The sequence below is a fragment of the Bombina bombina genome, chromosome 1, assembly GCF_027579735.1.
Source record: "Bombina bombina isolate aBomBom1 chromosome 1, aBomBom1.pri, whole genome shotgun sequence".
In the NCBI taxonomy this organism is placed as follows: Eukaryota; Metazoa; Chordata; class Amphibia; order Anura; family Bombinatoridae; genus Bombina; species Bombina bombina.
In genome coordinates this window covers 345,076,428-345,101,611 of record NC_069499.1, presented here as the reverse complement: position 1 = coordinate 345,101,611, position 25,184 = coordinate 345,076,428, and the positions used below count along the sequence as shown (strand labels likewise).

At 38.5% G+C, this 25,184-nt stretch overlaps 1 protein-coding gene across 1 annotated transcript in view; it reads left to right on the top strand.

The window, feature by feature from the left end:
• Positions 1-25,184, top strand: part of CFAP65 (cilia and flagella associated protein 65) — a 384,606-nt gene that overhangs the window by 353,128 nt on the left and 6,294 nt on the right. The window contains exons 27-31 of the mRNA XM_053698151.1: positions 9,020-9,154; positions 9,294-9,353; positions 15,300-15,514; positions 17,361-17,495; positions 18,127-18,441. Of these exons, the coding sequence (XP_053554126.1) occupies positions 9,020-9,154; positions 9,294-9,353; positions 15,300-15,514; positions 17,361-17,495; positions 18,127-18,441 (860 nt within the window). The remainder of the gene's footprint in view (positions 1-9,019; positions 9,155-9,293; positions 9,354-15,299; positions 15,515-17,360; positions 17,496-18,126; positions 18,442-25,184) is intronic.

The following is a 25,184-nucleotide window of genomic DNA, read 5'->3' as shown; positions in this document are numbered from 1 at the left end:
AATTGTAACTTAGGTTAGGATTTATTTTACAGGTAAATTTGTAATTATTTTAACTATTTTAGCTATTAAATAGTTCTTAACTATTTAATAGCTATTGTACCTGGTTAAAATAAATACAAAGTTACCTGTAAATTAAATATTAATCCTAAAATAGCTATAATATCATTATAATTTATATTGTAGCTATATTAGGATTTATTTTACAGGTAAGTATTTAGCTTTAAATAGGAATAATTTATTTAAGAAGAGTTAATTAATTTCGTTAGATTAAAATTATATTTAACTTAGGGGGGTGTTAGTGTTAGGGTTAGACTTAGCTTTAGGGGTTAATACATTTATTAGAATAGCGGTGAGCTCCAGTCAGCAGATTAGGGGTTAATAATTGAAGTTAGGTGTCGGCGATGTTAGGGAGGGCAGATTAGGGGTTAATACTATTTATTATAGGGTTAGTGAGGCGGATTAGGGGTTAATAACTTTATTATAATAGCGGTGCGGTCCGGTCGGAAGATTAGGGGTTAATAAGTGTAGGCAGGTGGAGGTGACGTTGTGGGGGGCAGATTAGGGGTTAATAAATATAATATAGGGGTCGGCTGTGTTAGGGGCAGCAGATTAGGGGTACATAGGGATAATGTAAGTAGCGGCGGTTTACGGAGCGGCAGATTAGGGGTTAAAAATAATATGCAGGGGTCAGCGATAGCGGGGGCGGCAGAATAGGGGTTAATAAGTGTAAGGTTAGGGGTGTTTAGACTCGGGGTACATGTTAGAGTGTTAGGTGCAGACGTAGGAAGTGTTTCCCCATAGCAAACAATGGGGCTGCGTTAGGAGCTGAACGCGGCTTTTTTGCAGGTGTTAGGTTTTTTTTCAGCTCAAACTGCCCCATTGTTTCCTATGGGGGAATCGTGCACGAGCACGTTTTTGAGGCTGGCCGCGTCCGTAAGCTACGAGAGTTGAAGTTGCGTTAAATATGCTCTACGCTCCTTTTTTGGAGCCTAACGCAGCCATTCTGTGGACTCTCAATACCAGAGTTATTTTAAAGGTGCGGCCAGAAAAAAGCCAGCGTTAGATACGCGGGTCTTTACCGACAAAACTCTAAATCTAGCCGTTTGTGTTTACCACCTCAAATGGAAGTTTATTCCATGAATCCACCACCCTTTCTGTAAAAAAATGCTTCCTCAAATTTCTCCTGAATCTACTACCCTCTAACTTAAGATTGTGACCCCTTGTTTTGGCATTTATTTTTTTGTGAAAAATGCTTTCAGCTTCTATTTTATTAAGTCCCTTCATATAATTGAAGGTTTCTATCATGTCACCTCTTTCCCTTCTATCCTCTAAACTATACATATTTAGATCATAGAGTCTTTCTTTGTACGTTTTATATTTTAGACCATGTACCATTTTAGTAGCCCTCCTTTGGACAGCTTCTAGTTTATTTATATCTTTCTGAAGATATGGTCTCCAGAACTGTACACAGTATTCCAGATTTGGTCTAACTAATGATCTGTAAAGTGGCATAAGAACCTTGCTATTTCTGCTACTAAAACCTCTTCCAATGCAACCAAGCATTTGACTGGCCTTGCTGGCTGCACTGCGGCATTGTTTACCAATTTTTAAATCATCTGAAATAATAATTCCCAAATCCCTTTCTTCTTTAATTACAGTCAGTAATGTACCATTGAGACTATAATTGGCCTTTGGGTTTTTTGATCCTATATGCATAATTTTGCTCTTGGTAATATTAAATTTCAGATCCCATTTATTTGACCAGTCCTCTAGTTTATTAATATCACAGTTCATTTGATCAACTCCTCCTGGAACATCTACCCTGTTACAAATTTTTGTATCATCAGCAAACAAGCAAACCTTCCCCTTAAGCCCACTTCCAATATCACTTATGAACATGTTAAACAAAACAGGCCCAAGAACTGATTCTTGGGGAACACCACTAGTAACTGATGCCTCATTTAAATGTACTCCATTAATTGAAACCCTCTGTCGTCTATCTTTAAGCCAGCATTCTACCCACTTAACAATCTTAGGCCTAGATTTGGAGTTTGGCGGTAAAAGGGCTGTTAACGCTCCGCGGGCTTTTTTCTGGCCGCACCATAAATTTAACTCTGGTATCGAGAGTTTAATCAAATGCTGCGTTAGGCTCCAAAAAAGGAGCGTAGAGCATTTTTACCGCAAATGCAACTCTCGATACCAGAGTTGCTTACGGACGCGGCCGGCCTCAAAAACGTGCTCGTGCACGATTCTCCCATAGGAAACAATGGGGCTGTTTGAGCTGAAAAAAAACCTAACACCTGCAAAAAAGCAGCGTTCAGCTCCTAACGCAGCCCCATTGTTTCCTATGGGGAAACACTTCCTACGTCTGCACCTAACACTCTAACATGTACCCCGAGTCTAAACACCCCTAACCTTACACTTATTAACCCCTAATCTGCCGCCCCCGCTATCGCTGACCCCTGCATATTTTTTTTAACCCCTAATCTGCCGCTCCGTAAACCGCCGCAACCTACGTTATCCCTATGTACCCCTAATCTGCTGCCCTAACATCGCCGACCCCTATATTATATTTATTAACCCCTAATCTGCCCCCCTCAACGTCGCCGACACCTGCCTACACTTATTAACCCCTAATCTGCCGAGCGGACCTGAGCGCTACTATAATAAAGTTATTAACCCCTAATCCGCCTCACTAACCCTATCATAAATAGTATTAACCCCTAATCTGCCCTCCCTAACATCGCCGACACCTACCTTCAATTATTAACCCCTAATCTGCCGAGCGGACCTCACCGCTACTATAATAAATGTATTAACCCCTAAAGCTAAGTCTAACCCTAACACTAACACCCCCCCTAAATTAAATATAATTTTAATCTAACGAAATTAATTAACTCTTATTAAATAACTTATTCCTATTTAAAGCTAAATACTTACCTGTAAAATAAATCCTAATATAGCTACAATATAAATTATAATTATATTATAGCTATTTTAGGATTAATATTTATTTTACAGGCAACTTTGTAATTATTTTAACCAGGTACAATAGCTATTAAATAGTTAAGAACTATTTAATAGTTACCTAGTTAAAATAATAACAAATTTACCTGTAAAATAAATCCTAACCTAAGATATAATTAAACCTAACACTACCCTATCAATAAATTAATTAAATAAACTACCTACAATTACCTACAATTAACCTAACACTACACTATCAATAAATTAATTAAACACAATTGCTACAAATAAATACAATTAAATAAACTAGCTAAAGTACAAAAAATAAAAAAGAACTAAGTTACAAAAAATAATAAAATATTTACAAACATAAGAAAAATATTACAACAATTTTAAACTAATTACACCTACTCTAAGCCCCCTAATAAAATAACAAAGCCCCCCAAAATAAAAAATTCCCTACCCTATTCTAAATTAAAAAAGTTACAAGCTCTTTTACCTTACCAGCCCTGAACAGGGCCCTTTGCGGGGCATGCCCCAAGGATTTCAGCTCTTTTGCCTGTAAAAAAAAACATACCATACCCCCCCCCAACATTACAACCCACCACCCACATACCCCTAATCTAACCCAAACCCCCCTTAAATAAACCTAACACTAAGCCCCTGAAGATCTTCCTACCTTGTCTTCACCATACCAGGTTCACCGATCCGTCCTGGCTCCAACATCTTCATCCAACCCAAGCGGGGGTTGGCGATCCATCATCCGGTGCTGAAGAGGTCCAGAAGAGGCTCCAAAGTCTTCCTCCTATCCGGCAAGAAGAGGACATCCGGACCGGCAAACATCTTCTCCAAGCGGCATCTTCAATCTGCTTCCATCCGGTGCGGAGCGGGTCCATCTTGAAGCAGGCGACGCGGATCCATCCTCTTCTTCCGTTGTCTCCCGACGAATGACGGTTCCTTTAAGGGACGTCATCCAAGATGGCGTCCCTCGAATTCCGATTGGCTGATAGGATTCTATCAGCCAATCGGAATTAAGGTAGGAATTTTCTGATTGGCTGATGGAATCAGCCAATCAGAATCAAGTTCAATCCGATTGGCTGATCCAATCAGCCAATCAGATTGAGCTCGCATTCTATTGGCTGTTCCGATCAGCCAATAGAATGCGAGCTCAATCTGATTGGCTGATTGGATCAGCCAATCGGATTGAACTTGATTCTGATTGGCTGATTCCATCAGCCAATCAGAAAATTCCTACCTTAATTCCGATTGGCTGATAGAATCCTATCAGCCAATCGGAATTCGAGGGACGCCATCTTGGATGACGTCCCTTAAAGGAACCGTCATTCGTCGGGAGACAACGGAAGAAGAGGATGGATCCGCGTCGCCTGCTTCAAGATGGACCCGCTCCGCACCGGATGGAAGAAGATTGAAGATGCCGCTTGGAGAAGATGTTTGCCGGTCCGGATGTCCTCTTCTTGCCGGATAGGAGGAAGACTTTGGAGCCTCTTCTGGACCTCTTCAGCACCGGATGATGGATCGCCAACCCCCGCTTGGGTTGGATGAAGATGTTGGAGCCAGGACGGATCGGTGAACCTGGTATGGTGAAGACAAGGTAGGAAGATCTTCAGGGGCTTAGTGTTAGGTTTATTTAAGGGGGGTTTGGGTTAGATTAGGGGTATGTGGGTGGTGGGTTGTAATGTTGGGGGGGGTATGGTATGTTTTTTTTTACAGGCAAAAGAGCTGAAATCCTTGGGGCATGCCCCGCAAAGGGCCCTGTTCAGGGCTGGTAAGGTAAAAGAGCTTGTAACTTTTTTAATTTAGAATAGGGTAGGGAATTTTTTATTTTGGGGGGCTTTGTTATTTTATTAGGGGGCTTAGAGTAGGTGTAATTAGTTTAAAATTGTTGTAATATTTTTCTTATGTTTGTAAATATTTTATTATTTTTTGTAACTTAGTTCTTTTTTATTTTTTGTACTTTAGCTAGTTTATTTAATTGTATTTATTTGTAGCAATTGTGTTTAATTAATTTATTGATAGTGTAGTGTTAGGTTAATTGTAGGTAATTGTAGGTAGTTTATTTAATTAATTTATTGATAGGGTAGTGTTAGGTTTAATTATATCTTAGGTTAGGATTTATTTTACAGGTAAATTTGTTATTATTTTAACTAGGTAACTATTAAATAGTTCTTAACTATTTAATAGCTATTGTACCTGGTTAAAATAAATACAAAGTTACCTGTAAAATAAATATAAATCCTAAAATAGCTATAATATAAATATAATTTATATTGTAGCTATATTAGGATTTATTTTACAGGTTAGTATTTAGCTTTAAATAGGAATCATTTATTTAATAAGAGTTAATTAATTTCGTTAGATTTAAATTATATTTAACTTAGGGGGGTGTTAGTGTTAGGGTTAGACTTAGCTTTAGGGGTTAATACATTTATTAGAATAGCGGTGAGCTCCGGTCGGCAGATTAGGGGTTAATATTTGAAGTTAGGTGTCGGCGATGTTAGGGAGGGCAGATTAGGGGGTTAATACTATTTAATATAGGGTTAGTGAGGCGGGTTAGGGGTTAATAACTTTATTATAGTAGCGCTCAGGTCCGCTCGGCAGATTAGGGGTTAATAAGTGTAGGCAGGTGTCGGCGACGTTGAGGGGGGCAGATTAGGGGTTAATAAATATAATATAGGGCTCGGCGATGTTAGGGCAGCAGATTAGGGGTACATAGGGATAACGTAAGTGGCGGCGCTTTGCGGTCGGAAGATTAGGGGTTAATTATTTTAAGTAGCTGGCGGCGACGTTGTGGGGGGCAGGTTAGGGGTTAATAAATGTAATACAGGGGTTGGCGGGGTTAGGGGCAGCAGATTAGGGGTACATAAGTATAACGTAGGTGGCGGTCGGCAGATTAGGGGTTAAAAATTTAAATCGAGTGGCGGCGATGTGGGGGGAGCTCGGTTTAGGGGTACATAGGTAGTTTATGGGTGTTAGTGTACTTTAGGGCACAGTAGTTAAGAGCTTTATAAACCGGCGTTAGCCAGAAAGCTCTTAACTCCTGCTATTTTCAGGCGGCTGGAATTTTGTCGTTAGAGCTCTAACGCTCACTTCAGAAACGACTCTAAATACCAGCGTTAGAAAGATCCCATTGAAAAGATAGGATACGCAAATGGCGTAGGGGGATCTGCGGTATGGAAAAGTCGCGGCTGAAAAGTGAGCGTTAGACCCTTTAATCACTGACTCCAAATACCAGCGGGCGGCCAAAACCAGCGTTAGGAGCCTCTAACGCTGGTTTTGACGGCTACCGCCGAACTCCAAATCTAGGCCTTAGCATCTATTCCAAGGCAATACATTTTGTGAATAAGTTTGTTGTGTGGGACGGTGTCAAATGCTTTGCTAAAGTCTAGATATGCAACATCTACGGCTCCTCCCTGGTCTATTATTTTAGTTACATGGTCAAAGAAATCAATTAGATTAGTCAGGCATGATCTTCCAGTAGAAATGGTTTAAGACAGAGCGCTGGAGAAAACATATATTTATTATTATTATTATTATTATTGGTGCCAATGTGGTATCTATCAGTGATACTTGCTAGTGTTATATATGTGTGTCACAGTCATCTGCTGCTTATCAGTGATACTAGTGTTATATATGTGTGTCACAGTCATCTGCTGCCTATCAGTGATGCTTGCTAGTGTAATATATTTGTGTCACAGTCATCTTCTACCAATCAGTGATACCTGCTAATGTTATATATGTACATAGAGCACCAGTGGAGAGATCTCAAAACAGCAGTTGGGAAAAGGAACCCTTCCAATCTGAGAGACCTGGAGCATTTGGCGAAAGAAGAGTGGTCCAAAATTCCAGTAGAGAGGTGTAAGAAACTCATTGATGGTTACAGGAAGCGATTGATTTCAGTTATTTTTTCAAAGGGGTGTGCTACCAAATATTAAATTGAGGGTGCCAATAATTTTGTCCAGTCCATTTTTGACGTTTAGCGTGGAATGTGTCAGATTTGGCTTTTTTTCTCCACTTTTTTTCTGTCATACAAAAAAGACAAAAGAAAAAAGAAAAAAATAAACATGAGAATGCCTAAACATTTGTAATTGCAACAATTTTCTGGGTGAAGTGGTGCATTATCTGACAGAAGTGCAGGGGTGCCAATATTTTTGGCCATGACTGTATGACTGTATATATCTCACGTATGAAGGTACCCATTTGGGATTTTTTTTATTTGTTTCAAAATTCACATAGTCTACACCCTGAGGCGCCATTTTATTTTTACCTTGTACACTTATAATAAAACCATCTAATAAAAATTATTATAAAAACATATTGCACAAAAAAAAGTTATAACGGCTCAAAGATATGAGGTCTCAGGTGCTAGAAATAAAAAGACAGGCAAAGGGCTTTAACATGGACATACATACATATACATGTCTAAAGACGTAAGCATATACTGTATATATATATATATATATATATACTGTATGTTTAGGTGTGTACATATGTAGTTATATATGTATTTACAGACATATATGCACATCTAAATACATATGTACACATATATAGACATATATAAAAGTACATTGGAGCCCTTTGCAGTTAACTAGATGAAAACATGAAAAAGCATATTTATGTAACTAGGCGATAAGCCTGTCCAGAGGGCAGTCTATGTTTAAAAAATTTCAAACCTCCAAGCTACTATTACAAAAAAATAAAACAAATACAGAAAAAAATAAACAAAGCTATCCAAAATAAAAAATTTAAACCTAAACTAATAGCCCTATAAAAATAAAAAATCCCCCCAAAATAAAAACACCCCCTAATATAAACTAAACTACCAATAGCCATTAAAAGGGCCTTTTGTAGGACAGCTCTTTTACTTTAAAAAAATACTAATTACCCCCTAACAGTAAAACCCCCCCACACAACCAATCCCCCAAAATAAAAAAAACGAAGTCTAAAAAAAACTAAAGGGGCATTTGTATGGGCATTGCCCTTAAAAGGGCATTCATCTCTTTTACTGACCTTAAAAGGGCAATCAGCTCTTTTACAACCCAAAAAACCTTAATTTAAAAAAAAAAAGCCACCCATAAAAATAAAAATAAATCCTTAGACTAAACCCCAAATAGGTACTTACCGTTCCTGAAGTCCGGCGGTGAAGGTCTTCTTCCAGGCGGCTCCATCATCTTCTATCTTCATCCGGAGCGAAGGCAGCACGGAGTAATTTTCATTTTAACTTAGTATTGGGGTTAATTTAGGAGGTGTTAGGTTAGGGGGCTTAGTAATTAAATTAGTTATTTGCGTTGTGGGGGGTTGGCGGTTTAGGAGTTAATAGGTTAATTAGGTGTATTGCGATGTGGGGGTTTGGCGGTTTAGAGGTTAATTAGGTTTATTGCAATGTGGGGTGACGGTTTAGGGTTAATTAGGTTTATTGCAATGTGGGGGGTGGCAGTTTAGGGGTTAATTACTTTATTATTTTGCAATGTGGGGGTTGGCGGTTTAGGTGTTTGTTAATACTTTGTGCGGGAGGTTAGTTTTTTTTGTTATACTTTGTGCAGGCGGTTAGGGTTTTTTTTATTTTATTTTAAGGCTTCAATTGCCTACGCTGCATCCAAGCGGATTCTTTTGGCTGCACGCGCAGCCAACATTCTTCAACACCGACGGACGCGTTACAAATGCGATTATAGTATAGATATTAATTTTTAATAAAGTGTTATACTGTGTATTTACTGTAAATATTTCACATTCCAATATTCTGCACATAGCAGAATGTTCTATGTATTTCTAAATACATATTCCTATATCTATACCTAAATATATGTAGAAATATGTATTAATGAATAAATAGAACATATTCTAAATTTGGCTTTTTACACGCTTCTGGTTAGCGATAATATGATGCGCACAAAAAGCTTCCTTCTAGCAGAGTTAACACTCAAGCGGGAGCGTTAAATAGCGCTCCACTTGTAATCTAGCTGATACTGTTTTATTCATTACCTGAGGCCTGTGTATGGCTGGTTTAACAATTAAGTATTATCTCCTTTAGATTTTCTTGCAGAAGGCCCTGCTTGAATATGAGCAAGAACTCCAAAAATGGGTGGAAGAGGAAGAGCGTCAGTTTGTAGAGGTCAGCATTAATGAATTTCCCTCTCCTTCTGCTAAGACATGTCAACCTACAGGGGTAAATATATGCCTTGATCTATATGTAGGGTTGCATTGCTGTTACATGTACCAATGTTGGGTAGGGTTTGGGTTATAGGGATATGGTATTTTCTGTTGCTTCATTTTAATATAGGATTTTATATATTTTTCTCTTACAGGATGATTTAGGTGAAATTGTCAATACTAGCCAACAGCTAACAGAAATAAGAAGATATAAGGTAATTTAATTCTAGTTCCAGCATTATACAATTGTGCTGCATTTAAGCCATTTGGAATACTGATTAGCTGATCAATTTGTATGTGGTGTGGACACATTTTACTTATGTATTGGGACATTTGAAGAATAACTGATGGAAGTTAGTTTTATGCTAACTTGGGGAATGTACAATGTCAAAACCCTTAAGTTCTCATGTTGATGTCACTTCTCTTTAACACCAGTTCAGTTCTACCCATTTTATTAAAATTACGACAAGTCTATGGTTGGTTGATTCATGTATCGACACTGTGAGTTAGGGACACTGTAGATTCTCTATAAAGTTCTGTCAGTGATAGTAGGTACTTTATGGTATTCTCTTAAGGCAAACTTTATCTTGATAGTTATATATCTGGCTAAGCAGCATACAGTATATTTCTATATGGGAAGAAGACACTCATATATTACAACAAACGTACCTGTGGACTCTACGAATCTGACTCGCATGGATGAGTGCTCAGCCATACTATCAGAACGAGATACATTAATAAAAACAGCTTTGTTTTGCTAATACAAATCTGATCAAATCATCAGATAATGGTGTTGGGGACAGGGAGGGGAGAGACGCTTAGGAGAGAGATAAAGGGGGGGGGCTGGGGAGAGAAAATGGGGTGCCAACATGAGATAAAGGATGGGCTGGGGTAGATACTTGTGGAGAGAAAATCGATACATCCTACATCTAATCACAGAGTGGGAAACTCCAAAGGTAAGGTTCAGAAATTCTACCATGCACTTGCATGGCTTAGGCAAAGTGTTTTGAGAAGTGAAATAAAATTGTATTCTGCCCCTTCCAGGGAGATTTATCGTTAGATGAAATTGTGCATTGTAGTCAACAAAACAAAAATCGGAAGGAACTAGAACACAACCTGCATATTTTTTCCAAAAGATCCTTTGATTCAAGCCAAATGATGTGTTTTGCTTGATTTTTCAAGTGTAGCGAAAAACAAGCAAAAACCTGTATATTAGCTTGAAAACCATCCTAATGCTTCTATCATTGTTTGTGTACCACAAGAAAGTTTGTATTTTGTCATTTAATCAGATTTTATTTGAAAATATGTTTTAAAGAACATACAACATGCACATATGAATGTGAATTTTAGATTTTCTCTCTCATAACCTCTCAACTCCCAATATTTGCTATTATGTAAATGACTAAAAACTTATGGACCACAGAACATACCAAAGTTTTCTCTTAACCCATAGACACACTAAAAGTAGCCTTCTTACTAGTTATAGTGGCTTACAGACACAGGCAGTGTTTGTCACAAACAACAGAATCTTAGAGATCTGTGATCAACTTAAATGTTTAAAACACCAATCTTTCTCCACAGTCATGGGCAACATGATATTATATATATATTTCTTTCATACAGGTGGTGAGAGTCCACGATCCATTACTCATGGGAATTACTCTTCTCTACCACTAGGAGGAAGCAAATATTCCCAAACTCCAAGAGCTCTATAAAACCCCTCACACAAACCTCAGTCTTTAGTTTGCCTCCACTGTGTTCTTCAGATAAAGGGGTTTTCTGTCTATGTTGAGGCCCGGTTCCCCTCAGTGTGCAGTGCTTGTCAGAGGGATATATTTGGTGTATAGTTTATGATCTGATGGTTTCACCTCATGGGAAATCCTTCATAGGCCCTCTGTAATCAGTCGCAGGGACGTGTCTTCTGCCTCCCTTTATAGATCTACATTATACTCCTATACTCTGCTGATATATTTCAGTACTGGTAGGGAACGAGTGTCTATGGGTAAGTATATTTTATTTTTTAATATATAGACACTCATTTAGCTATATTATGGGCACTTTTAAACTTAAAAATATTTATATATATGTTATTATATATCACCCTGGGACAGTTCTTTCACTATTCCCTTACTTTGCGCATGGCTTTTTTTTTGGCATGCTCAGTTTTTCGTGTCAGCCTGTTTTCGCAAGCCAGATTTGCGCGCGTCGGATTTACACTCATCGGGTTACCACACATCCCTTAGCCTTCTAGGAGTTATAGGTAAGTTCCACGGGCCAGGTTTTGTTGTCGGGTTAGCGCACGTAAATGCGTATATTTACTCACGTCGGTTTATCGCACGTTTTTCCAGTTATGCCTGCGTCAGGTTTTTGGTGCACAGTTGTTTGGGGGCGCATTCTACAATAATGTTTGATCCTTTTACTCAGCTCAGCTTATCACACATTGTCTCTGTAAAGCTGCTTAGGCCAGGGTTTATGGTTTCCTTTCCTCAAGAGCTTTCTTAAGGGGTTTTATAATGTTTATTGCATTGCTTTGCTATATGCTATAATGGAGCAGCAGAATTCTGTCCCTAAATTTGCCCTAATTAGGGTCTCCTGAACACCTTTCTACCATTATTAGGTGTACCTATTGTAAAAAAAGCTGAAGTACCTTCTTCACCTCATTTATGTGGCTCATGTTTAGATTTGTTGATGCATACAGACCACTCTAATGCTCTTTTTTGGGTACTAATGCACCTACTCTTTGTTCATTACAGGTTAATGCAGAAGTGGTGCTTCCATCAAGTCTGCATTCTCTGAGGCTTTTGCTGCTCTCCTACCTTCAAAAAAGCGTAAAAGGTCAGTTCAGATTTTACCTTCTACAAGTGCTATGTGCCCTGATCCCAGGAATACTGTGGTATCTTCAGAAGTAGAACCTGATGTTTCCTCTTTTTTGTTTAAAATTTAACATATTTGTTCTCTTTTAAAAAAGGTCTTAGTCACTTTAAGGGTTAAAGATTCTAAATCTTCTGATGATAAACTTGTAGTAATTTAAATTGAGTTTTAAGAACTGTTGTTAATCTCCCTGAGGTTTTCCCTTTGCTTGATGCTGTCTCTGATAATTTTGCTAGAGAATGGTCTAAGCCAAGTGTATATATTAATATTTCGGCAAGGTTTAAGAAGTTATATCCTTTACCTGCTGCTAATATAGAGTTATTGTAAACATTTCCCAAGGTAGATGGGGCCATGTCCACTATAGCTAAAGGTACTACTGTTCCCTTGGAAGGCAGTACTTCCTTTAAGGACCCTTTTGACAGAAAGTTAGAATCACTTTAATAGAATGGCCTTTTTACATTCTGGTTATATTCTCAGGCCAGTTATTTCTATTGCTGATGTAGGTGCTCCTTCTACTTACTGGTTGTCCAGTCTTTCAGAGCAGTATTCTGATGACCCTGTTAGTGCAACTCTTTTAAGTTTGCTTCAAAGTGCAAATTCTTTCATTTGTGATGCTGTGTTTGATATTCTGAAAATTCATGTCAAAAGCATGTTTTTAGCCATTCTTGCCAGGAGGATTTGTGGTTTAATTCCCAGAATGCTGATATGGTGTCTAAATCTAGATTATTGTCTCTATCTTTTCAAGGAAATAAGTTATTTGGGCCTGATGTAGATTCTATTATTTATACTATTACTGGGGCTAAGGAACCTTTCTTTCTCAAGACAGGAAGTTGAAGGGAAAATACAAAGCTCCTAATCATTTTCATTAATTTCCTCAGAAATAACAACACAAAACTGACTCCTCTGTTTAAAAGCAAGGTTCATCTGGAGGACTAATGCTAACTGGAACAAGTCAAAACAGGGTAAGAAATCTGTTCCCTCTTCTAAAACCACATGAAGGTGCGGCCCCCAATCAAGTAGCTCTAGGTAACCTCTTTCATGAGGATTGGTTTCAGTCTGTTCTAGATACCTGGGTTCAGAATATTGTTTCTCAGGGATATCGAATTGGATTCAGAACGAGGCCTCCCTTTTCCTGTCAAATGTTCAAACAAATACTGTAAAAGCTCAAGCATTTCTTCAATCTGTCTCATATCTGGAAGATATCGGAGTGATTATTCCAGTTCCTTTGCAGGAGCAGGGGATTGGATTTTATTCAAATCTCTTAATTATTCTAAAGAAGGATGGTATTTTCAGACCAGTTCTGAATCTAAAGACTCTGAACAAGTTTGTAAGGATTCTGGCTTTCAGAATGGAAAATATCAGGACTATTCTGCCTTTTGTTCAACAAGGTCAGTTTATGTCCACAATAGATTTACAGAATGCTTAACATCACTTCCTATTTCACCCAGAACATAACCAGTTTCTGAGGTTTTCTGTTCTGAAACAGCATTACAGTTTGTTGCTCTTCCATTTGGTCTAGCTGCAGCTTCAAAAATATTTACCAAGGTTCTCAGTGCCCTTTTATCTGTAATCAGAGCTCAGGGTATTGCAGTATTTCCTTACCTGGACAATATCTTGATTCTAGATCAATCTTCTCATTTAGCAGAATCTTACGCACAACAACTGTTGTTGTTTCTTCAAAGACATGGTTGGAGGACCCATTTACCAAAAAGTTCCTTGATTTCTCCAAGGTCACCTTTTTAGGTTTCCAGATTGATTCAGTATCCATGACTCTTTCCCTGACAGAAAAGAGACAAATAAAATTGATATCAGCTTGTCTGAACCTTCAGTCTCTCTCATTCCCTTCAGTTGCTCTGTGTATGGAAGTACTAGGCCTCATCATTGCAGGTTCAGATGCAATTCCATTTTATCGATTTCATATGAGACCTCTTCAGCTTTGTATGCTGCGCCAATGGTGCAAAGATTGTACTCAGATATCTCAAATGATATTCTTTTATCCTAGCACGCACCTATCTCTAACTTGGTGGCTAAATCACCAGTCTATTACTCAGCGGGCTTCTTTTGCTCGTCCTACCTGGTATGTGATCACTACAGATGCAAGTCTTTCATTTTGAGGAGCTGTATGACAGCAGAAGGAATTTGGTATCTTCGGGAGGCGAGGTTGCCAATCAATGTTTTGGAACTCTGCCCTTCAGGCTTGGCCTCTATTGAAAAGGGAGCAGCCTGCGCCACAGAGAATTACAGCTCATTCTACTATATCAGTTGCCAATATTGGGCTTTCAAGAATGAGGCTTCAGTTGATCAAATTTGCAAAGCAGCCTCTTGGTCTTCCCTGCATACCTTTACAACATTTTTACCATTGCAATGTTTTTGCTTTGTCAGAAGCAGCCTTTGGTAGAAAAGGTCCTTCAGGCAGTTATCTCGGTTTGATAATGGGCCTATATATTGAGTTTGTCATAAAAGACATATTTAATTTTTTGTAATGGGCTTATTTCTGAGCAAAAAAAAAGCTGTTTTTATTTAATCCCTCCCTTTATTGTTACTTGTGGACTTCTACAGCTTGGGTATTATATAGCCACCTGTATGACATAATCTTACCTGATAAATTAATTTCTGTCATGGCGGCGAGAGTGCACAAGGCTAATTTCATTTAAGCACATCTTTTTTCCTGCTCCTCATTTTTGGCTTTTACTCCTAACACCTCACCACTTGGCTATACATCAAACTAAGGTATGATTGGTGTAAGAGGGGTTTTATAGGCTTTTGAGGTTTGGGAAACTTTGCCTCCTTCTGGTAGAAATGTATATCCCATACTTAACAGCTCGTGGACTCTCGCCATCATAAAATAAATTAATTTATCAGGTAAAATATAAATTATGTTTTTGATGTTTTTTGTGCAACTTTTTTGTCTTGCGTAACAGTTATCCACAGCTCTGAAGTTGTGCTAACGTGACGCACATTAAATTCTATTGCGCTCAAAGGGATGCGTTTATTTTCAACTTGTAATACACACGCTATTTCCGATGCACGCAAAGAGCAGTAAAATACCTCTTATCGCTATTGTGCTGGACTTAGCGCTACACTCTACTTTTTGTTGTTTTTTTGTGCAACTTTTTTGTCTCGCGTAATTGTTAACTACAGCTCTGAAGTCGTGCCTCCCCTTATTGCTATCGCTACACTTAGAGCTGCACTCGTAATCTAGCTCACTGTGTTTGCAACCCTCTGTAATATATATCAAGCATAAGCATGAACAGTATTAATTGTAAAAATGTGCTTTATTTTTTTATTAGACTCTGCCACCTATCAAAAATGTGGTGGCTCCTAATCCACCGGCCAGCCGAAACAGAGAAAGTCGTAAGGCAGAGAAAGAAGCACAGCGAATCTGGAAAAAACCTGAATCTCCTACCCCATATCAACTTCATCTGTCAGTGACTGCTAGATCTCACCACATCCCTGACTTTTTGAACCACTTTGATAATGACTTCCAAAGGCATTTCCTAAACCGGTGAGAGACTACTACATAATGTGAAATGTGTCATTGAAGACCTGAAAGCATGACAGGGTAGTTTCTATATTGAACTAATAAAATTACATGTTGACAAATGCGATATTACATAAGAGCTATCTCAGTACATGCCACATACCAAGCTTAGAGTGCCATTCCAAAATAGAATTTTTGAAGAGATTTGTTCCCGCACCACATTTCCATTTCATATTTCCATTTCTTATTTCCCTTATATTAATAACAAATATAGGCCTAGATTACAAGTGGAGCGTAAAAATGTTAGAGCTGTGGTGCTCTAACTTTGCTAGAGAACATTCCATAATTCCATTTTTACTTCCCTATAAGTAAAATGTTTGCAATCCAGCAAAAGCCTCGAACACTAACATCTGGAGGTCAGATGGTAAGGGCCTGGTAATATAAACCTTTCTAGACTAGATGATATAAAATGATCCTCCAGCACTATGAGATTCCTAGTGAAAATTCTAAAAAGGCAGATTTTGCTATACTTCTACAAGGGGCATTCCCTGCATTTCTGTATGTGAAGTAGAGACAAGCCCAGTGCAAGCTAGCACTGCATGACATGAGAGTTATGCTGCATTTACATGTTGTGCTTGTATTTTAGATTAAGATTCAATAAATTTAAGTTTTGCACTTTCTATTTTATTTTGCATACAGCAGTGTATTTAGGATTGTGATTTTACAAACCCTGATTATGCTTTCACAGTTTCTGTGTAACTTTAACATATTAGGTGTGTACTTTGTACATTTATGCATATCTTTTACAAATTATTATATAATACAGGTGTCAGTGTTAAAGTCACTACCAGACACTATCATACTGGTCATTTCATCCTAAATCTTTAGGAGCCACTATTGTTTGGTTACTTACATATTGCTAACTATAGTATGTTCATTGTTATCATATAGTTACTCACTGGTCATTCAGGATAGAATTTGTCATTAAGTAAACTAGACAGAGAGGTTTATCCCTGCTGGTTAAAGGGATAATAAACCCACATTTTTTACTTCATGATTCAGATAGAACATGCAATTTTAAGCAACTTTCTAATTTACTCCTATTATAATTCTTTCTTTGTTCTCTTGGTATCTTTATTTGAAAAAGCAGGAATATAAGCTTGAGAGCCGGCCCATTTTTGGTTCAGTACCCGTGTAGCGCTTGCTGATTGGTAGTTAAATGTAGCTACCAGCAAACGCTATACAAGGTTCTGAACCAAAAATGGGCTGGCTCTTAAGCTCACATTCTTGCTTTTTCAAATAAAGATACAAGAAGAACAAAGAAAATCAATACTAGGAATAAATTAGAAAGTTGCTTAAAATTGCATGTTCTAACTGAATCATGAAGTAAAAAATGTGGGTTTAGTGTCCTTTTAACCAGCAGGGATAAACCTCTCTGTCTAGTTTACTTAATGACAAATTCTATTCTGAATGACCAGTGAGTAACTATATGATAACAATGAACATACTATAGTTAGCTTAAAAGTGCATGCTCTATCTGAATCCTGAAATAAAAAATTGTGTTTAGTGTCCCTTTAAGTGATGCAGTTTTACAGACTACTCTATAGTGTATTATATGTTCTACATATGTAGCAGTCATGGAAGTCAGATAGAAGCTGTGGGAACAGAAGATGCTGCTCCTCATCCTGTTCTCAGCAATGTGTATTTTATTTTGAATTAGGTTCCAAATTATTTTTAGAGATCAGATATAGGCTACAATTGATCAGTGATCTATATTTAACCAATATTGTGTTGTTCTTGATGTTAAACAGTTTTGTTGAAAAATCATAGAAATCAAAATAGAACTGACTCCGTAGTTGTTATTGTTTAGGTTTCTCAAGGACACAATGGACCAATCTGCTTATGTAGATCTGCAACCAGAAACTGGTGAGTCAGAGAAGCAGTCAGAAAATATCACCCCAGAGCTGCAAGAAATGGCCTCTGATATCATGGCAACTATAATAAGGTATAGTGGTATATCAGTTATGCTGCACAAATGATTTATGGAAAAACATTTAAATGACAAAAATACATCTCAAAATATTTATGGTGTACTATTTCATGGCATTAAAGCAGTCACTTTTAGTCAGACAGTAAATTACTGTAAATTACACTATAATTGCAGTCCCTTTATGAAGTTCATTATATTGGGAGGTTATCACAGAATATATGGATCACTGTACGTTGCTTTGCAAACAAGTAACATACAGTCCAAAAGCACCCTGACCTTTTACTACTCCCCTTATGTATATTGGCTGGGCTGTGGAGGACAGTGAAAAATAACCATTTACTGTCCCTTCATCCCTAGCCATGCTCCAGACTGCATATCTATAAGTTGCCCTGTGTTACCCATGGGGCACCTAGGATTTCACCTCCATCCACTCTGCCCACATAACACCAATGACTCCACCCACATTAGTCCCCAGCAAGTACGTTTGCCCCACAAAATTAATTTGGGGAACCTTAACTGGTTTGATTATTGAATAATTATAATTTCCCTTTTCATTTACTTACCAAAAACAACTGATAAATAATTAGTCATTGAAAATCAGTCAGACAATAGCCACAGTCAGTTAGTATAATGCTATTTATTTCAGGAGTCTTCTGGATGAGAAACATTTCCATGAGGCTTTGGCCCAAGTTCAAGATGAGCCTCCCCCCTACTACTTCCAAATACAAAGTAATGAGCAATATCAAAATATAGATGAAACTCCCAGTAACAATGGAGCACACTCATCTACACCACAGGTTGATACAGTAGGAGCAGAGGAGCAGGAAAAGGCGATGAAGACACAGAAATCGACAAAATCTAATTTACAACCTGAAATGTTATTAGGCAAAGAGAATGAAGGTAATCAACTAATTTCATCTCATGAGGAGCACACCTTGGAGCTGATGGATAATATAAAAAGGTATGATGTAGATAAGGGCTGTTCGTAACCAGAGTTCAAATAATGACTATAGCAACAGTTGTTTTTTTAATATCTATATTTGCTGGAAGCCAAAAACCGGCAATATTTATACATACTGACTAAATGAATGAAGGGAAAAAAAATTGCTTAGAAATATAATGCAATGTAACCTCATGTATAGCTGCAAATCTAAAAAATGTGTGTTATTTGAAATTATAGAGGAATATATGTTTTAAGGGGTTATGTAAACTGATTAACATGATACACACATGAGAACAAAGAGTATTATAACGCACTCCAACTGTTTAATTATCCTTTATGTGAACTGTTAGTGCTAAGAACTGATGCTTCACTTGTGTTTTTTTGTGTGTGCCTACTTAAATCTTGACAGCTGACGTTACAGTGCTCCGAGTAAACTGGTGCATAGTTAGTAGAAGGTAAATCATTGTATTTTGAGTTTACAGTAAATACATCAGTTTTGCACATGATGGGGTTTAAATATTCTTTACAGTAACGATTTTCACTCTATCCGTGAAAGAAATCGTATAAGAAATCTTTGTCCTTTGATAATAAGGCACCATTATCTCTTACCCATTTAGCCCAATGGTAAATAAAGTAATGTTTAAGATCCTTTTTAGACTGTATAGAACAAAGCACAGTGTAGTATCATATAATGTAAGGATCAGGACATTATCTACAGAAGATGATGAAGTTGATAGCATATCATTTATATCAATGTGTGCAATTAGAATAAATGTCTGATCGCAAGCCTGTTACTAGAAAGATTTACCGTAAGATATGACGTAAATATCTTTATTGGTGTGAATCCAACGGCTACTCTTGGAGTAGAATTAGAATTCCTAGAATTTTATCTTTTCTTCAGGAAGGCCTGGAAAAGGAAAGGGTCAGATTTCTGCTTTATCAGTTTTACTACATAAACCTTTGGTGGATGTGCCAGATGTGCAATCTTTTTGTCAGGCCTTGGTCAAAATCAAGCCTGTCTTTAAGTCTGTTGTTTCTCATTGGAACCTTAACCTTGTTCTTAAAGTTTTTCTCTGGGAAACGTAAAGGTCAGAAAGCTACTCCTACTACTCTTTCTTATTGGTTACAAAGTATAATTTGTTTGGCTTATGAGACTGCTGGACAGCTGCCTCCTGAGAGAATTACGGCTTTTAAAAATGAAGCTTCTGTGGAACAAATTTGCAAGGCTGCAGCTTGGTCTTCTCTACATACTTTTTCCAAATTTTCCAAATTTGATATTTTTGCCTAGGCTGAGGCTTCTTTTGGGAGAAAGGTACTGCAAGCTGTGATACCTTCTGTTTAGTACTGCCTGTCTTGTCCCTCCTTATTTTTCTGTGTCCTATAGCTTGGGTATTGGTTCCCAACAGTAATTACTCAAGCCGTGGACTCACCATATCTTAGGAAAGAAAAACAAAATGTATGCTTATCTGATAAATGTATTTATTTCCGGATATGGTGAGTTCACGGCCCCACCCTTTATTTTACAGTTGTTCTTTTCACTATAACCTCAGGCACCTCTACACCTTGTGTTACTCCTTTTTCTCCATTTCTCTTCGGTCGAATGACTGGGGTTTGTGGGTAAGGGAGTGATACTTAGCAGTTTAACTGTGGTGTTTTTTGCCTCCTCCTGCTGGCCAGGAGTGATATTCCCAACAGTAATTACTCAAGCCGTGGACTTATCATATCAGGAAAGAAAGAAATTTATCAGGTAAGCATAATTTTTGTTTTTAGAGATGTTTTTAAGGTGGAAGCGGCAGACTTTAGCCAAGGACTGAATGGGAGGAGTGAAGGAAAGGTCTGAGTCAAGTGTGCCCCAACACTTCGGGCATGGGGAGTAGGGGTAATGATGGAATTATCAACAGTTATAGAAAATTGGGGGATGGAGATTTTGGAAGAAGGGGGAAAAATGAGTTCAGTTTTTGAGAGATTTAGCTTAAGGTAGTGAGAGGACATCCAAGATGAGATATGAGAAAGACAGTTAGTGGCACGGGTTAGTAAGGAAGGAGGTAGGTCTGGTGCAGGGAGGTAGATTTGGGTGTCATCGACATATAAATGATATTGAAACCCGTGGGCCTTTATTAAGGAACCTATTGATGATGTTTAGATTGAAAAGAGAAAGGGACAGAGTCTTCAGGTACCCCAACAGAAAGTGGTAACAGGGCAGAGGATGCTCAGGAGAAGGCTACACTAAAGGTACAGTTAGATAGGTAGGAAGAGAACAACAAGAGAGCTGTGTCACAGATGCTGAAGGATTGGAGGGTTTGGAGCAAAAGAGGGTGGTCAACAGTGTCAAAGGCTGCAGACAGATCAAGGAGGATAAGCAGAGAGAAGTGGCCTTTGGATTTTGTTGTAAATAGGTAGTTGGTAACCTTGACAATTGCTGTCTCTGTGGAGTGATGGGGATGAAATCCAGATCGCAGTGGGTCAATAAGAGAGTTAAGTGTAAAGAAATGGGATAGACTTGCATATACTAGCTTTTCGAGGAGCTTTGAGTCAAGCGAGAGTAGGGAAATAGGACGGTAGTTGGATGGGGAGGTTGGATCGAGGGAAGGTTTTTTGAGGATAGGTGTGACCAGTGCATGTTTTAGAGATGAGTGAAATATACCAGTGCTGAGGGAGAGGTTGAACATGTGTGTGAGTATGGGGGTGAGGGTAGAAGAGAGGGAGGGGAGTAGCTGTGAGGGGATGGGGTCAAAGGGACAGGTAGTGAGGTGGGAGGACAGTATAAGGGCACAAACTTCTTCCTCTGTAACAGGGGCAAAAGAGCTAAATGTATGGGTATTTGGGTTTTGGATGATTGTGAGCTTTTGAGGGGGTGGAAGATTGGTAGTATGTTGAGAGCTGAATTCATTTCTGATGGAGTCAATTTGTTATTGAAGAGGCTGGCAAAATCTTGAGCTGAGAGAGAAGTTGTATTAGGAGGTGGGGGTGGGTGAAGAAGAGTATTGAACATGGAAAACAGACGTTTTGGGTTAGAGGAAAGAGTAGAAATGAGATTAGAGAAGTATTGTTGCTTATAAAGATTAAGGGCAGAATAGTAGGAGTTCAGGATGAACTTGTAGTGAAGAAAGTCAGCTGAACTCCGAGATTTCCTCCAGTGTCGCTCAGCAGTACGGGAACATCTGCGTAGGTACTGTGTCAAAGGAGTATGCCAGGGCTGAGGATAAGAGTGTGGTTTCTGAGCTATGGTAGGAGGGGCCAGATTGTCAGTGACCAATGTAAGGGTGGAGTTATAGTGGCAGATAGATTGGTCAGGGCAGGAAAAGGTGGTGATGGAAGAGAGGAGAGGTTTGAGAGAGCTAGCGAGCTGTTGCTGATCTAATTACTTAGTGCAATTCACATACCAAAAGAGAGACTTTGAGTACAATTAACACAGAAACCTTTGAAGGCCAAGTCTCATTCAGAATTCAGAGATTTAGCATTATCATCTCCACAAGCTGCATAATGCAAGTGTGGCACCTCTATCCTACATAATAAAGATTGTGCCCATGTGTTGGTAAGTAAAGCTGTTCTCACAGATGAAAGGGGTGGTCAGATTTTATTTTAGAGCTGGAGTGACCTTACTAGGTGGGATCAGACTGATATACTTCAGGAAAATTCTCCTTTTGGGAAAAGCAAAATTGTGCTAAAAGCGGCCGCTCCCAGGTGGTAACTGGCCATAGAACAAGCTACTGAGATGTTGTTTGTTCCTAGAAGAGTACTTCTCATTCTGTATGCACAGATTTTAGGGAGTGCCTACTTGAGCTGATCAGTGACTCATGGCCCAATGATAGGGTGACCATATTGCCACTTTAAAAAGGGACACATATGAAAAATGTATATATCAGGGTTCTTTTACAAAACATTTCTTTAACCCCTTAATGACCTAGGATGTGCAGGGTACGTCCTCTAAAAAAAAAGTCAGTTAACGACCAAGGACGTACCCTGCACGTTCTCGGTCTGGAAAGCAGCTGGAAGCGATCCTGCTCACTTCCAGCTGCTTTACGGCTATTGCAGTGATGCCTCGATATCGAGGCATCCTGCAATAACACTTTTTAGCCATCCGATGCAGAGAGAGACACTCTGTGGCCCTCTCTGCACCGGACATCGATGGCTATGTCCGTTGGTGGGTGGGAGGCGGGTGGCGGCCATCAATGGCCTTGTGATTTGGAGGGGGGCGGGATCATGGGCGGGGATGGCCGGGGGCACGCGCGGGCGCGTACATGGGGAGGGAACGGGTGGGAACCGCTACACTACTGAAAAATGAATACTAAAAAGGGGGGATATATAGATCGGTCAGGGGGTGGGGGTTGCCAGTACCCAAGATGGCCCCCAATAAGGCAGAGGGGGAGGGTTAGAGAGCTGTTTTGGGGGGATCAGGGAGGTTGGGGGCTAAGGGGGGATCCTACACAGCAGCATATGTAAATATGCTAAAAAAAATTAAAAAACATTCTGATACCTTTTATTTTAGTACTGGCAGACTTTCTGCCAGTACTTAAGATGGCGGGGACAATTGTGGGGTGGGGGAGGGAAGGGAGCTGTTTGGGAGGGATCAGGGGGTGGGATGTGTCAGGTGGGAGGCTGATCTCTACACTAAAGCTAAAATTAACCCTGCAAGCTCCCTACAAACTACCTAATTAACCCCTTCACTGCTAGCCATAATACACGTGTGATGCACAGCAGAATTTAGCGGCCTTCTAATTACCAAAAAGCAACGCCAAAGTCATATATGTCTGCTATTTCTAAACAAAGGGGATCCCAGAGAAGTATTTACAACCATTTGTGCCATAATTGCACACGCCGTTTGCAAATAATTTCAGTGAGAAACCTAAAATTGTGAAAAATGTAACGTTTTTTTTAATTTGATCGCATTTGGCGGTGAAATGGTGGCATGAAATATACCAAAATGGGCCTAGATCAATACTTAGGGTTGTCTACTACACTAGACTAAAATTAACTCTAGAAGCTCCCTACATGCTCCCTAATTAACCCCTTCACTGCTGGGCATAATACACGTGTGGTGCGCAGTGGCATTTAGCGGCCTTCTAATTACCAAAAAGCAAAGCCAAAGCCATATATGTCTGCTATTTCTGAACAAAGGGGATCCCAGAGAAGCATTTACAGCCATTTATGCCATAATTGCATAAGTTGTTTGTAAATAATTTCAGTTGGAAACCTAAAGTTTGTAAAAAAAAATTGGTGAAAAGGTGAACAATTTTTTTTATTTGATCTCATTTGGCGGTGAAATGGTGGCATGAAATATACCAAAATGGGCCTAGATCAATACTTTGGGATGTCTTCTAAAAAAAATATATACATGTTAATAGATATTCAGGGATTCCTGAAAGATATTAGTGTTCCAATGTAACTAGCACTAATTTTGAAAAAAAAGTGGTTTGGAAATAGCAAAGTGCTACTTGTATTTATGGCCCTATAACTTGCAAAAAAAGCAAAGAACATGTAAACATTGGGTATTTCTAAACTCAGGACAAAATTTAAAAACTATTTAGCATGGGTGTTTTTTGGTGGTTGTAGATGTGTAACAGATTTGGGGGGTCAAAGTTAGAAAAAGTGTGTTTTTTTCCATTTTTTCCTCATATTTTATATTTTTTTTTATAGTAAATTATAAGATATGATGAAAATAATGGTATCTTTTGAAAGTCCATTTAATGGCAAGAAAAACAGTATATAATATGTGTGGGTACAGTAAATGAGTAAGAGGAAAATTACAGCTAAACACAAACACCACAAAAATGTAAAAATAGCCTTGGTCCCAAACGGACAGAAAATGGAAAAGTGCTGTGGTCATTAACCCCTTAATGACGGACCATTTTTCAGTTTTCTTACCCTTAATGACAATGGCTATTTTTACATTTCTGCAGTGTTTGTGTTTAGCTGTAATTTTCCTCTTACTCATTTACTGTACCCACACATATTATATACCGTTTTTCTCGCCATTAAATGGACTTTCTAAAGATACCATTTTTTTCATCACATCTTATAATTTAATATAAAAAATATATAAAATATGAGGAAAAAATGGAAAAAAACACACTTTTTCTAACTTTGACCTCCAAAATCTGTTACACATCTACAACCACCAAAAAACACCCATGCTAAATAGTTTCTAAATTTTGTCCTGAGTTTAGAAATACCCAATGGTTACATGTTGTTTGCTTTTTTTGCAAGTTATAGGGCAATAAGTACAAGTAGAACTTTGCTATTTCCAAACCACTTTTTTTCAAAATTAGCGCTAGTTACATTGGAACACTGATATCTGTCCGGAATCCCTGAATATCCCTTGACATGTATATATTTTTTTTTAGAAGACAACCCAAAGTATTGATTTATGCCCATTTTGGTATATTTCATGCCACCATTTCACTGCCAAATGCGAGCAAATAAAAAAAATTGTTCACTTTATCACAAATTTTGTCACAAACTTTAGGTTTCTCACTGAAATTATTTACAAACAGTTTGTGCAATTATGGCACAAATGGTTGTAAATGCTTCTCTGGGATCCCCTTTGTTCAGAAATAGCAGACATATATGGCTTTGGCGTTGCTTTTTGGTAATTAGAAGGCCGCTAAATGCAGCTGCGCACCACACGTGTATTATGCCCAGCAGTGAAGGGGTTAATTAGGGATCTTGTAGGGACCTTGAAGGGTTAATTTTAGACAACCCAAAGTATTGATCTAGGCCCATTTTGGTATATTTCATGCCACCATTTCACCGCCAAATGC